The following is a 13,302-nucleotide window of genomic DNA, read 5'->3' as shown; positions in this document are numbered from 1 at the left end:
GACATGCATGGGGAAAGATGCATTTTTTTACTCGGCTACGGTAATGTGGAATGCCCTGCCAACATTTATAAAACTCCTGAACTCCCCTCTCGGATTTAAATCCGCCCTAAAAACATGGCTCAGCAGCAACTCAAATTGGTCTTAAAATGTTTTTTTTATCTCTTTTATCATAACTTGGCTTTTATTTCTTTTATCATGAGTTGCTTTTAAGGGTTTGCGGATTTTCTTTTAACATTAGTTAACTGTATGAGTTGTCAGGTTAGGTGTTTTTATAATTTTTTTTTTAGAATGTGTCCTGTCAGTGTACATGTCCATTTGTGTTTCTGTGCCTTTTTATGTTCCATGTATGGACCACAATGGAAACAAGCCTTGGCTTTATTGTGTTTTATCCATTTTTGACCTGCGTTATTGACACTGTTATTGTCTTGTCTTTTAAAATGTTTTTTTTTGTCATACGATTTGTGTCAAAATAAAGTATTTCAATTCAATTCAATATCGGAAAATATCGGTATCGGTTTTCAAAATATATATATATATTTTTTTACATTTATTTAACCTTTATTTACCCAGGCAAGCAAGTGAGAACGAATTCAGATTTGATTTACTGTCAAAAGTATGCATAATGTTGTGTTAATTCCACAACAAGAGATATGTAATGTTAATTACCTGAACTTATTCCGTTTTTTGGGGGGGGGGGGCAATAATATCTGGCCCCTCAGAATATTAAAAAATAAATAAATAAAAACAATTTAATTTATTTTTTATTATTATATATCAGGCTAGGCTATATGTTAGCTATAATGTCCAAATAGATAAACTACCACCACCTAAAGAATGCTTATTATACTTTGTTTTATCCATGTTGAGAGTGTAGGCAGCGAGGTGCTCAACATGCGCTTGCTCAACATGAATAAAGTCGGTGGACAGCGCAAGCCAGTGTGAAATTAAAACACCAGTTCAGTAAGTCATTCAAACTTTATCTTTACTTATATATGACTGTGATGGCACCACATATGTGTAATAAAGACTTGCTTTATTGTATCGGAATCGATTGTCATCTCAAAATTTAGTGCATCTCTTGCTTGTTGTTTTCCCTAGACTGCATCTAATTCGCTGTATCTATCCATTTATCATATATCTATGTCTGTCACTATAGCCAATGGAAATACTATAAATGGTCACGTGGACTGGGAGAACCAATGGAAAATTCCTATTGTTTCTCAATAGTCCAGTGCGCTCCACAGAAAGGGCTGTCAGATAGACGCATTGGTTGCGCGTAATGTAAGATAGGCCGATAAGAGAGAGGCGCTTGTCTCTGGTTTTATAATAAAATGGCAAAAAGACAAAGGTATAATGTTCAGTGCAAATGTGTATGTCGTTTACAGTTTATTATGGCACCTATGCAGCTCGTTTATTTAGTCCATTCTCTACCTCTGCCACAAATGTATGTCTTAGTTATAAGGTGGTCTGTCACAGAGTTAAAATGTTTTCACTATCAATATATTAAATTAGTAATTTTTTTTGTTCCCGGCCCCCCATACAATGGCTTGGAAAAATTGCCTACCCCTGTACTAAGGGAACACTTCACTTTGAGAAATGCACTTATTTGCCATCTTCCCCAGTCAGACGAGAAGATCCATATGACTTTCATCTCCTTCCCCCAGCTTTGGATTTTTTTTTGACGGAGCTATCTGCTCCCTACTGCTTCCAGTCCCGGTGTTAAGCAAGGCTACACCTGGACCCCTCTCTCTCTCTATCTCTCTCTCTCTCTCTCTCTCTCTCTCTCTCTCTCTCTCTCTCTTTCTCTCTTTCTCTCTTTCTCTCTCTCTCTGTCTCTCTGTCTCTCGGTCTCTCTCTCTCTCTCTCTCTCTCTCTCTCTCTCTCTCTCTCTCTCTCTCTCTCTCTCTCTCTCTCTCTCTCTATCTCTCTCTCTATCTCGGTCTCTCTCTCGGTCTCTCTCTCGGTCTCGGTCTCTCTCTCTCTCTCTCTCTCTCTCTCTCTCTCTCTCTCTCTCTCTCTCTATCTCTCTCTCTCTCTCCAGGCCTACTGGACACAGAGATGAAACTGATATCAACCTTCTTATCTGACTCTGGGTTCGGATTCTCTCCTTTCCCGGGAAACAGAGGCTGATTCAAACCCAGAGGGTTGGCAACCCTATCTACCCCTGTGTTTGTAGCACATGCAGGAAAAAACACATGGATGAACTTTCGAGAACCCAGGTTTTATAAGCAACGGGGTAGAATTAGTAAGGACAGCTTGTGTTGGCAAATGCCATATGGAAGCATATCTGTTAAAAAATGTTTTCATAGCTTTATATCCCAAAAGAAAGATGATTCACCGCGCACAGTAGATCTTAATCTTTCCCCAGTGTCCTAAAGAAATGTATGCTCTGTCCTTCTGGCTCACATCTAGTCCCTGAGGTAGACGGATCCTGGCTCTGCCGCATTGGAGCAGCAGAGGGAAGGTTAAAGGGGTCTCACCGAGCCAGGCGGGGACACCCACTTCAGCATGATGTCTCCGTTAACGTTAGTGGTGTTGCAGGTGAGGGAGAGCATCTGGCCCTGCGTTAAAATCACTCTTTTGGGCCCCGACATCTCAATCACAGGAGGGGCCTCTGGGACTGCAGGGAAAAGGAAAACATTCTCAGAATTTACTCTAAACACTGTGTATTGTAGATGGTTCAGATTAGATGTACAATAGCGAAGCCAGAACTATTGTTTACATACCAACACGAATGCATTCAGACACACACACATGCACACTCACACACCCACGCATGTACACACACACACACGCACGCACGCACGCACGCACGCACGCACACACACACACACACACACACACACACACACACACACACACACACACACACACACACACACACACACACACACACACACACACACACACACACACACACACACATACACACATACACACACTAACTCATCACTCACACTCACACACATACACCTGTCCACAAGCTCTTTCACCTGGTTTCACAGTAAGGTCATAGCGATGTGATTTGACGTGTCTTCCCCCAAGTCTCCCAGTGCAGACGTAGCAGCCTTCGTAGGCCTTCACCGTGTTGGAAATGGTGATACCTCTCTCCAGGCTGACGGCGTACTGAAGACCAGCGGCCAGGGCACCGCCACGACACGGTTCCAGGCGCAGGTTGACAAGGGCCGGATCTGTTGCCAGGCACGGAATGGCGGCTCTGTCTCCCGCGCGGGCCAGGATGTTGAACACCATGGACTTTCTGAAGGCATTATCGGGATCTGCCAAAAAAAAATTATCTTATGTCATTCTTGCATGTCAACCCACAAGGTTGGACCGGTGGTACTGTACATGTATCAGGAGTGATTTGGACCGGTGGTACTGTACATGTATCAGGAGTGATTTGGCTGATGATAATGCGAATTGTTCTTTGACTTTTGATTGATGGCACAGGGGCAAATTCACAAAGGGATTGGACACTATGCAAATAGCAAATAGCTCTGAAACACAGTTTGCTATTCACAAAGGAAGCGCAACGGGTGAAATGCGGTGGTAATTGCGTTTCAATCAGCATTGCGTCTCAGTGCGTTTTGGTGCAATATGCGGGGATTAAGAATGAGTAATGGTAATATGGGCGGAACATGTTCCCCTTTCTATGCAAATGAGCCTTGTCAAAAAACAATTCACAAAAGCCGGCGCTAAATTGCACGGTGCAGTTAAAGCAACGCTATTTACGTCTTCAGAGATCTGGTGGTAACTAAACGCATTCATAAAGCGGCGTCATTGCCAGCGTCTCGGGTGATCATGGCAGCAGTAATTGTTGCCAGGCGAAGGCATCGTAATGCCAGGCGTGCTCATGAAAGAATAATGAGAATATCACTTTTTGATTTAGGTGAGATTCCGAAATCAACCGGAGACACAGGTTGCCATCTCAAGCAATTCTGATCTACTCGTTGAAATCAAGGATGATATTGAGCAGCCACCCAGAGATCCAATGCAATCTTATTTATTATTTAAATATTGTATTCAACTTTGCCATGGCACTGCCATGTCTGGTTTCTTTGTTAGTGGCATTGCATGCTGTTCACCAGTGTATTGTAATCTGGTGTGAGCTGGCAGACGAGAGCAAAGTCAGGGACACATTTGGGTGATTTTGCGCAACCTCCCATGTGCGCGCCCGTATTCCGACTCATGTGGTCCTTGGGGGCTACCTGGTGCCTGCGGGAACCGTGTTGGTGACCCCTATATGATATATATATAGTATATAATAATGTGGGTTCTATTCTCTTAACTAACTATTTTTTTTTTATTCACTTTTTCTCCCATTTTTCTATATTTTCTCCCATCCCAATTTCGTATCATCCAATTCAACCCTCCCCTGTCACGAACGCTGTTTCTTGCCTCCCACAAGCCGGCTGCAATGTGGACTAAGTCATACATAGCACAAGTCCCCTCCGGTACTTGAGGTAACAGCAGTCGCATCTTTTCACCTGCGCAGCTCGATCTCTCAGTGGTGAGGAGTAACGCGTGGGAGGCTCACGCTGCCCCCGACATTTCCTGATTCTACTGCGCAGGCGCACCAACCGACCTGTAGGAGTCACTGTCCACAACGCCCGATCCCCACCCATCAGTTTCCCACCCCCTAATACGGCCAATGTGTATTAGTACGGACGACCAGCTAAACTGAAAGCAAATGTGGAGCGCTGGGCTCGAACAGGCAAGCCCAGCGTCTCCAGATTTCGTGGCGAGTGCCTTGCCCACTACGCCACGTAGCCGCCTTTCTCTTAACTAACTCTTAACATTAAATACAACTTTCTCACTGGCACAGTGCCTAACTTCTGTCTAAAGATTCAGCACCATGGACAGGTCTGCCCAAAATAAGTTATTTGGGGATGACATCAGAATCAGAATCAGAAAGGTCTTTATTGCCAAGTAGTTTTCACATACAAGGAATTGGTTTTGGTCATTTTCTGTGCAACATTAGCGGACAGACATTAACAGACAGATAATACAATAAAGGTGGAGTAAAATTAAATTAAATATTAACTAAGTTAAGCACAATAGAATATAATATAACTCTGAAATTAAATATAGGCCAGGGCTGGACAACTGTAAATAAAGAGGTTGAATAAAATTAAATGGGATATAAACTAAAGTAAATATAGCACAATAAAATATAGTACAATAAAATAGGAATAGGACATGACAGACAGATGCAATGACGAAAGATAGTGACAAAACAAAGGATGCAATGTGTCATGAAAATACAAATTAGGCAAGCTCTATACATTACGAAGTAAACTACAATACCAAATAAACAGAATACAAATGGTGAAAGATACTGTTATGTCTATATCCTAATTTCGTGTTTATTTCTTCCCCTTCCTGATATCGGCCATCAGGTGCAAATTGCTCCGTGAGCCAACTGCGCTGGAGGAAATCAGGAGCAAATTGCACACCTATGGGTGTGTTTGCGCCAGTATCTCATCCTCGCAATATCCTTAGTGAATATCTTGCAAAGACGGAGCAGATACCGCATGCAAATCGTGCACAGTTAAGGGTGCTATTAGCGCCGCGCAATCCATTATTTGTGAATTCGCCCTCCCCCAAGTGTTTAACAAACTAGCTGGTGCCAATAATACCTGAATAGCAGTGTTTTGTGCTATGTACACATGTAAGCCAAGGCTATGGCACTAGGCCAAGAGGATCTGAAGACGGAGAGGAGAAATCAATCTCTCTCACAAAATCAATCAACCTGACCATGGCATTCGTATAGTACAGTACTTTCATGTACAACATTCAGCCACTAGAGGACAAGGTGGTGTTTTAAAGGAGCTATAGACAACCATCTGCAGGTGTACTGCCCCAGAGATTGGTTGCTTTCTCTCTCTCTCTCTCTCTCTCTCTCTCTCTCTCTCTCTCTCTCTCTCTCTCTCTCTCTCTCTCTCTCTCTCTCTCTCTCTCTCTCTCTCTCTCTCTCTCTCTCTCTCTCTCTTCACTTCTCTCTTGTGCACACACACACACACACACAGTCACAGTCACAGTCACAGTCACAGTCACACACACACACACACACACACACACACACACACACACACACACACACACACACACACACACACACACACACACACACACACACACACACACACACACACACACACACACACACACACACACACACACACACACACACACACACACACACACACACACACACACACACACACACACACACAAACATTTAAACACACATTACACATTACTACTAATCCTACACAGGTAGAGTAGCACAATTAAACACAACGGTGTCACAAGCTACCTTTCACATAGACATAGATGGAGGTTTGCTTCCCGGAGCTCTCCTCCAGGCAGATGTAGCGGCCCATGTGGACGGGCTGGGCCCTGGGAATGTGCACGAGGGACACCCCGACGCTCCGCTGCTCCCCCCGCACCTTGGGCCTGTCCTCCCGCTGCCAGTGCACCACCCGGTCCCCCTCACAGCGCAGAGCGATGGGGGCGTTCAGCGGGACGACCAGGTGGGGGCCGTTGGGTAGGATGGCGGGGCTGCTGTAGCCTATAAAACACAGGTTATAATAGACACTTAACGAGGAAACAGCAGATAATGCAGAGGGATTCACAGTGGGTGTAGCGAAGTCTGGGTGACGACGTGGCCTGTTTGAGATATGGATGGAAGGAGCACCTCTCTCTATAACATCTGCTCATATACGTATTGTATGTACTGAATGTTTCACTCATTCATTATTCATTAACCTTTATTTAACCATGTGACCATTTAACCCAGAATGGCAGCAGAACAGCAGTTTCATACAATACACACACGCACGCACGCACGCACGCAATCCTATTTCAATTAATACAAACAAACACCATTAGAGTCTGTTTAGTTTTCACCATGCCTTGCCGTGACTAGATTCTGGAGATTTAGTTACTTCAGTTTTAGTTTAGATTTAGTTACTTTAGTTTTACTTTAGTTACGAGTCAGCTCTTTGACTTCCAGAGTGGAGTGGACTCAACTTGGGCTCTTCTTTGGTGACTCAGGCTTGGACTCTGACTCAAACACTGGGGACTAGTCTGGACTCGACTCGGACTCGAGATTTAGTGACTCGACTACAACACTGACACACACACCATACCCGCCCTTCCAAGCACCTGTAAAAAGTGCTCACTCACTCATTAACAATATGGTATTTTAAGGGGACATATCTTTCAAACAGATATTCTCATATTCTGCATATTGCTTTACACCCACGTTCATTGTACAACGTGAGATAGTAAAAAACGGGTTTATTCCAGTGGATCGCCAAAGTTGCAATCACCCGCTAATGCATCTAGAGACGGTAATGATGAATGAAGACGTGGTGGACTGTTACTAGTCCAGCTGGACCCTTATCCAACTTTCACACCCAGAGGCATTTATGCAATATTCTACAAGATACAAGATTCCTTTATTGCCACACAACCAGGTTGGTGCTATTCGTGATCGGTACAGAGTGTAATAAGCTCTACGATACATAAAACGGGAACATAGATACATTTACTCCCCTCTTCCCAGAAATGGATACATAATACAGCACAACATGACACAATAAATACATAAATACAGCACAGCACGACACAGCACAACATAAACACATGTCTGTGACTCACTGTAACGTGTCACCCACTAACTATTACTTAGATAAAAAAGGTGTTGGAACACTTTACAAGTGCATCTGAATAGAGTCCAAACATGTAATGTTGGTGTTGACAGACAGATCACTCAAGAGTTTTCAAAAACAGAGCTTTGAAATAACACACAAGCACTTTGGAACTTTGATTTAGAGATTAGGTCTTATTTGTTATTTATGGCTGTCTCATTAGAGATAGTTAATTAGAGGGGAAAGATAGTTCTGATTTTGGAACCCTAGCCCTGTTTGCTACTTACCAATGACATTGTCGACTCCTTTCTCAGCACCAGTCCATGCTGTTCCTCATACTAGTTCTGGTTAGTTTGCCACAAACTAATGCAAAGTCAATGGGGTCAAACTCCTGTCTGTATACAAGCTGACTCAAATCTACTCCACAGTGCACACAAAGTGGATTTCAGGTACTTCAGTCGGCTTGCACAGACAGGAGCTTGACCCCATTGAATTTGCATTTATTTGTAGCTAACTATAGCTGGAACTAGGGGACAGTAAGGACTGCCAATCAACAACAACATAATTGATGAGTAGCAAATAGGGCTACGGTTCCAACTATCCTGTTATGGTGACTTTTGAAGAGAATGAATGGAATATTCGAATAAACTGTTCACATTTACATTTTGTCATTTAGCTGACGCATTTATCAAAAGCGACTTACAAGTTCTGTACAACAGGTCAGCAGGAAGGGTACAACTCTTTCAGCTGAGTAACAATGTTCATCAAACAGTGTTGAAACTTGGGTGCTGCAGTCTTTATTTACTCAAGTTTATGGAGTGTTCAAGTTGCACTCACAGTTTCTCAGTCAGATGATAGTAACCTTCTGGCTGCTGTTACAGTGAGCTGTTGGCCAAAAACACCTCTCCCAGAGTTTTAAGCTAGGCTTGTGGTCGGTATCCACTTCCATTCATTTGTGCTAAGCTAGGCTACCTTGCAGACAGCTTTCTACTGAACACACAGAGAGGAAATTGGTTTGATTGATTGATTGAAAACGTTATTAACAGATTGCAGAATGGGTACAATACAGTACGGCTCAATACAAACAATTGTTAAGGGGATGCAGACCAGAAAAAGACTTTCGTCTTGTTTACATCAGGGTCCCCCATTTTCAATTCATCATGACATTTATGACATACATGACATACAGTACTGTTTCATCCAGACATTTATTACATACAAGATATACAATACAGTACTGTTTGAGAGAAAGAGATCATAAAAAATATATACATACAGTACATTCGAGGGGGAAGAAACTGTACATTGGAGGGGGTTGGGTGGGTGGGTGAATGGGTGTTTGGACATTTATCAGGGCCAGTTTCGAATTGCAGCCACCCGTAGGTGCTTTTTGAGAGCGGTTTTGAAGGAGGGTAGGGATTCACATTATTTTACTCCTGTAGGTAGGGCGTTCCACATTGTTGTGGCTTAATTGCAAAACGTGTTTAGTCCCTTGTTTGAGCCGAATCTGGGTTGAACATGATTTGTGGAACTCCCTCTGGTGGTATCTATCTTCTTGTCTGACTTTGGAGAAGATGGTAAGTGAGGCGAGGTTCCCATAATGTTGGCGTGTTCCTTTAAACAGAGCGGTGGGTCTGATGGAATCCAAGTTATGTTGGCGATGTCAGACTGATTCAGGAGATAAGGTCCATACATGTTTTCCAACTGTCCAAAGCTTACAAATTACTGGCAAAGTGTCATGAAAAACATGTGTGATAGTTTGTGGGCCAAGATTGACCTTAACCCTGCTCCCTCTTTATTAAATAGCACTCGGGATATAAATATTGACAGATGTAAAAACTTCCAATGGGTTATACGTTGCTCTGGTTACTGCGAAAATAATCATATTAATACATTGGAAGGATGAAGAACCTCCTCAGTATTCAGAAAGGTCGACAGCTCCAGCGGATGGATGGAGACCGAGATGTAATCTGTATTTATGTAGCCTAATCTGTATTTAGGTAATGAAATTAAATGTAATGTAATAAGGGAACACTGCAAGAGTATTTTTGGTGTGTTATAAACCCATGAGGGTTGGTCACTCTGTGTGCATGACACAGTAAATAATAAAAGAATCAATCAATCAATCAATCTCATGGAATGAATGGTAAATTAGGTGCACATTTATAAATACTGGAAGCCGAGAATTCACATGCTGGTTTAATTATCATGTTTACAGTCAACAGCCTAGTATAATGTTTATAATGTATACTAGTATACATAGCTGTGGTACAGTATATATCAGAGCATATGCCAGGGCTATGACGTCTAATTCCTTTGCACAATTGAGTATCACTTTGCGTCTGAAAACAAGCCAGCCAGCTACAACGGGAGAAGATCCTTGCTTCTAGCACAGCACAATTAAAACAAACCTGATCTCAAACACGCTTGCACCAGCAAAGAGGAGGAGTGCTAACATAACTGAACATCAACAAGTGCACAATTAATGGTGATATCAAGATGCATGTTAATAATCACCCTGATCTTTAAACATGCTTGACTAGATGATTAGCATGCTTTCCACTGTGTCTGTCAATGCTGACAGAGACTGTCGGTGAGTGTGACATTCTTTTTTTGGGGGGGGGGGGGGGGGGGGGGGGGGCAATTGGAAGGCTGGATAGCAGTGTTAAACATACTGTTCATATTCACTGTTTGCTAATCTTAAGCTATGCTTAAATAAGTTTAAGTTTATTTAAGTTTAAGTTTAAGTTTATTTGGATCCCCATTAGCTATCCTAATGCCTGCTAGCACAACATTAGCTTTCTGAAAAAGATGAAGACGCATGCTTTCCACTGTGTCTGTGTGTGTTGCTTGGCAACCATTCTGCTGAAAAAATATTTCGTTATCAATAAATTATTTTTGCTGCTGTGTGTGTATTTTAGGAAACCTTGCCAGGTACTCATATTGCAATACTCTGTGGTTGTTTCATAAAAAATGGCTCACTTCAGGCAGTAGTAAGCCTATATGGTTATTATATCACAGCTAAGGGGCCTTCGCTTCACATCGGGCCGAACAATTTGACCATCCCTGTTTATTATTTTAGATTTGTCAAGATTTAACTCTATTTATGCATAGGGCTGATGTGACACTGTGCTTGTGTTGGAACATGCCCACGGAAACTACAGTGACGAGTATAATTATTGGAAAAATAGAGACATTCTTCTTTCTCAGGGACCTGTCACTCTGTAGCTCCAGCTCTGAATAAACCCACCATTGTGAGGGGAATACTGATGTTTCAGCGCAGGACACACGTCACAAGACTCAAGGCTGTCTGTCACAGAGCCTTCAGTTGACAGCAATGTGATGTGTGGTGATAAGAAAAGTCTCTGACACCGCAGGGGTTGAATGACACGCCAACCTTTCAATCTCAGAGTTGATCGCTGATATCACACTTTTCCTGACCCACATGATATCTAGGTATTTAGTTCAGGAAATATCTTAGCGCACAAGCTGGAATTTGACCCATTTTAGCAAAAAGAGAAAAAAGAAAAGAAAAAGGATGATTTCCCCAACAAGTCAATTCAGCCAACAGAAAATATTATACTGTGCCCAAATATGAATCAGGAATCAACACATAGGCCTACAATTGACATTTTGTGTATAATAATGCACATTTCTAACAGACGAAAGAGACAATAACAAAAATTCAACAAATACGTTTTTTATAATTTGGAGGACTTGAAGGCAAGCCTTGTTTTGGTGTTTTGATGTTACAGTATATGTGCACACAAAAATCAGATCAACAAGCCTGCGTAGTGTTCTAAAATGTGATTTTGCATAATAAAGCCAATAAAACACAAGAAATAAATACATAAATTTAATTAATAAAAAGTTATGTAGTTTTGGATGGATTTGAGTAGAAATGATATTATGGAAAGGGTGACCTAGAACCTGCTTTGCTATCACATGTCATGTTTGTTCCCATTATGTATCATAATAGATACAACTAGAAAGGTTTGTTCATTAGAGCGCAAATCTCCACCAGGCAGCACACCGGACACACAGACACAAACTCACTGGCCGCTCTCCTTATAGTTATTAACATTAGCATTTCTATGCTTCCTATTACTGTCTAGTGTTAGCATGCTAACACTAACAAACACACTGACTGCTCTCCAATTATAGTTATTAGCATTAGCATGGTAAAGTTAGACAGTAATAGGAAGCATACTGTAGGAAGGATGTTACAGTAGGAAGCATATGAAGCATGTTAGGAAACATGTTATGAAGCATGGGAAGGATGTTAGGACGCATAGGATGTCTGATAGGAAGCATGTTACAGTAGGAAGCATAGGAAGGATGTTAGGAAGCATGTTATGAAGCATAGGAAGGGTTATAGGAAGCATGGGAAGCGTGTTAGGAAACATAGGAAGGATGTTAGGAAGCATAGGAGGGATGCTAGGAAGCATATAAAGGATGTTAGCCCTATTTTCTGAAATTTCGCCTAAAGGTACATGCCCAAGTAAATGGAAGATTGCTCCACTTCTACAAGGTAAATTTGCATGTTCTTGGTATCTAGAAACATCTAGGGACCTAGGGGTATGTATTCCCAGTGTCAGAAATATTGTGTCTGTTACTAGGCTTGAGTAAATTGTGATGAAAAAAAAAGAATATAAATTATGAATTTATTTTGCATCTGTGCCGGTGAATAACACCATGAGAACATTGAGCTGATGCTGATTTCGCTCACTGGGCTCATTCACCACCTTCTTGAGATCAAGTGCACAAAAAGTCTAAGCAAATGAATAAAGGGAAGATGATTAAACAGAAGGATTTGTAGATACAGTAATAAATTATAATCCATTTTAATTATAAATTCATATTTGACCTTGAACTTGACCTTGACCTTATTATGGTCAAATCATACACCTATGGATAGGGAAAAGGCTCCTCTTTCCAATGACAGTGTTAAATCTGGATTTACTTTTATTTACGATAAATGTGATATAATTAGCATATTTCCGATAAATTCATATTTTCAGTCAATCTTAACACTTTAAGTGCCGAAAACGTGTTTAGGCGTCTTTCCTAGCCATGCTCAAGTTGCCTAGGATGCCGTAACTCGTCTTTGATATCAATATTTCAAAAATCTGTGATCGGAATCATATTTCCCCTCTGCAGCCTTCACACACAGTTCTGAGCTCCTCTCAATCCTCTAGCGGTTCAAGAGCGCCATCTGGTGGCCGATCGGCAGAAGCGCCAAACAGGAAGTCATGTGGATGAAGTGGTGATCACCCATATTATTTCCGGCCACTCTCTATAGATCCCGCGACTCCATCTTGAAACACTCGATAATAGATTGCTCGCCCTAACTCAATAAACAACGTTATTTGGACGTATATACTATTATACAACCTGGAAATGGACCGGGTATTTCAACATCCCATAATGGAAAACTGTCTACCCCACGCTGATCGCCCAACGGCCCGTGGAGACTGGGGTGAGTTTTAGCGTGTAGTATTACCGTGTTCGACACTAACTGCTATGATGAACATTTGACCCACATTAGATGAATGGTATAACGTTGCCCACGGAATTATAAACGATCCCCCGCCCATCCGGTCATCATCAGATGATACGTAGAAACTTCTAGAAGCACGTCCAT

The 13,302-nt window shown here is 41.9% G+C and overlaps 1 protein-coding gene across 1 annotated transcript in view; it reads right to left on the bottom strand.

Moving 5' to 3' along the window:
• kita (KIT proto-oncogene, receptor tyrosine kinase a) overlaps nt 1-13,302 on the bottom strand; it is a 54,734-nt gene that overhangs the window by 37,913 nt on the left and 3,519 nt on the right. The window contains exons 2-4 of the mRNA XM_084307427.1: nt 6,320-6,574; nt 2,994-3,278; nt 2,481-2,620 (exon numbers count right to left, since the gene is read on the bottom strand). Coding sequence (XP_084163553.1) covers nt 2,481-2,620; nt 2,994-3,278; nt 6,320-6,574 — 680 coding nt within the window. The remainder of the gene's footprint in view (nt 1-2,480; nt 2,621-2,993; nt 3,279-6,319; nt 6,575-13,302) is intronic.

Source organism: Notolepis coatsorum, assembly GCF_963971535.1.
Source record: "Notolepis coatsorum genome assembly, chromosome: 2".
Classification (NCBI taxonomy): domain Eukaryota; kingdom Metazoa; phylum Chordata; class Actinopteri; order Aulopiformes; family Paralepididae; genus Notolepis; species Notolepis coatsorum.
This window is presented reverse-complemented; position numbering and strand designations above follow the sequence as displayed.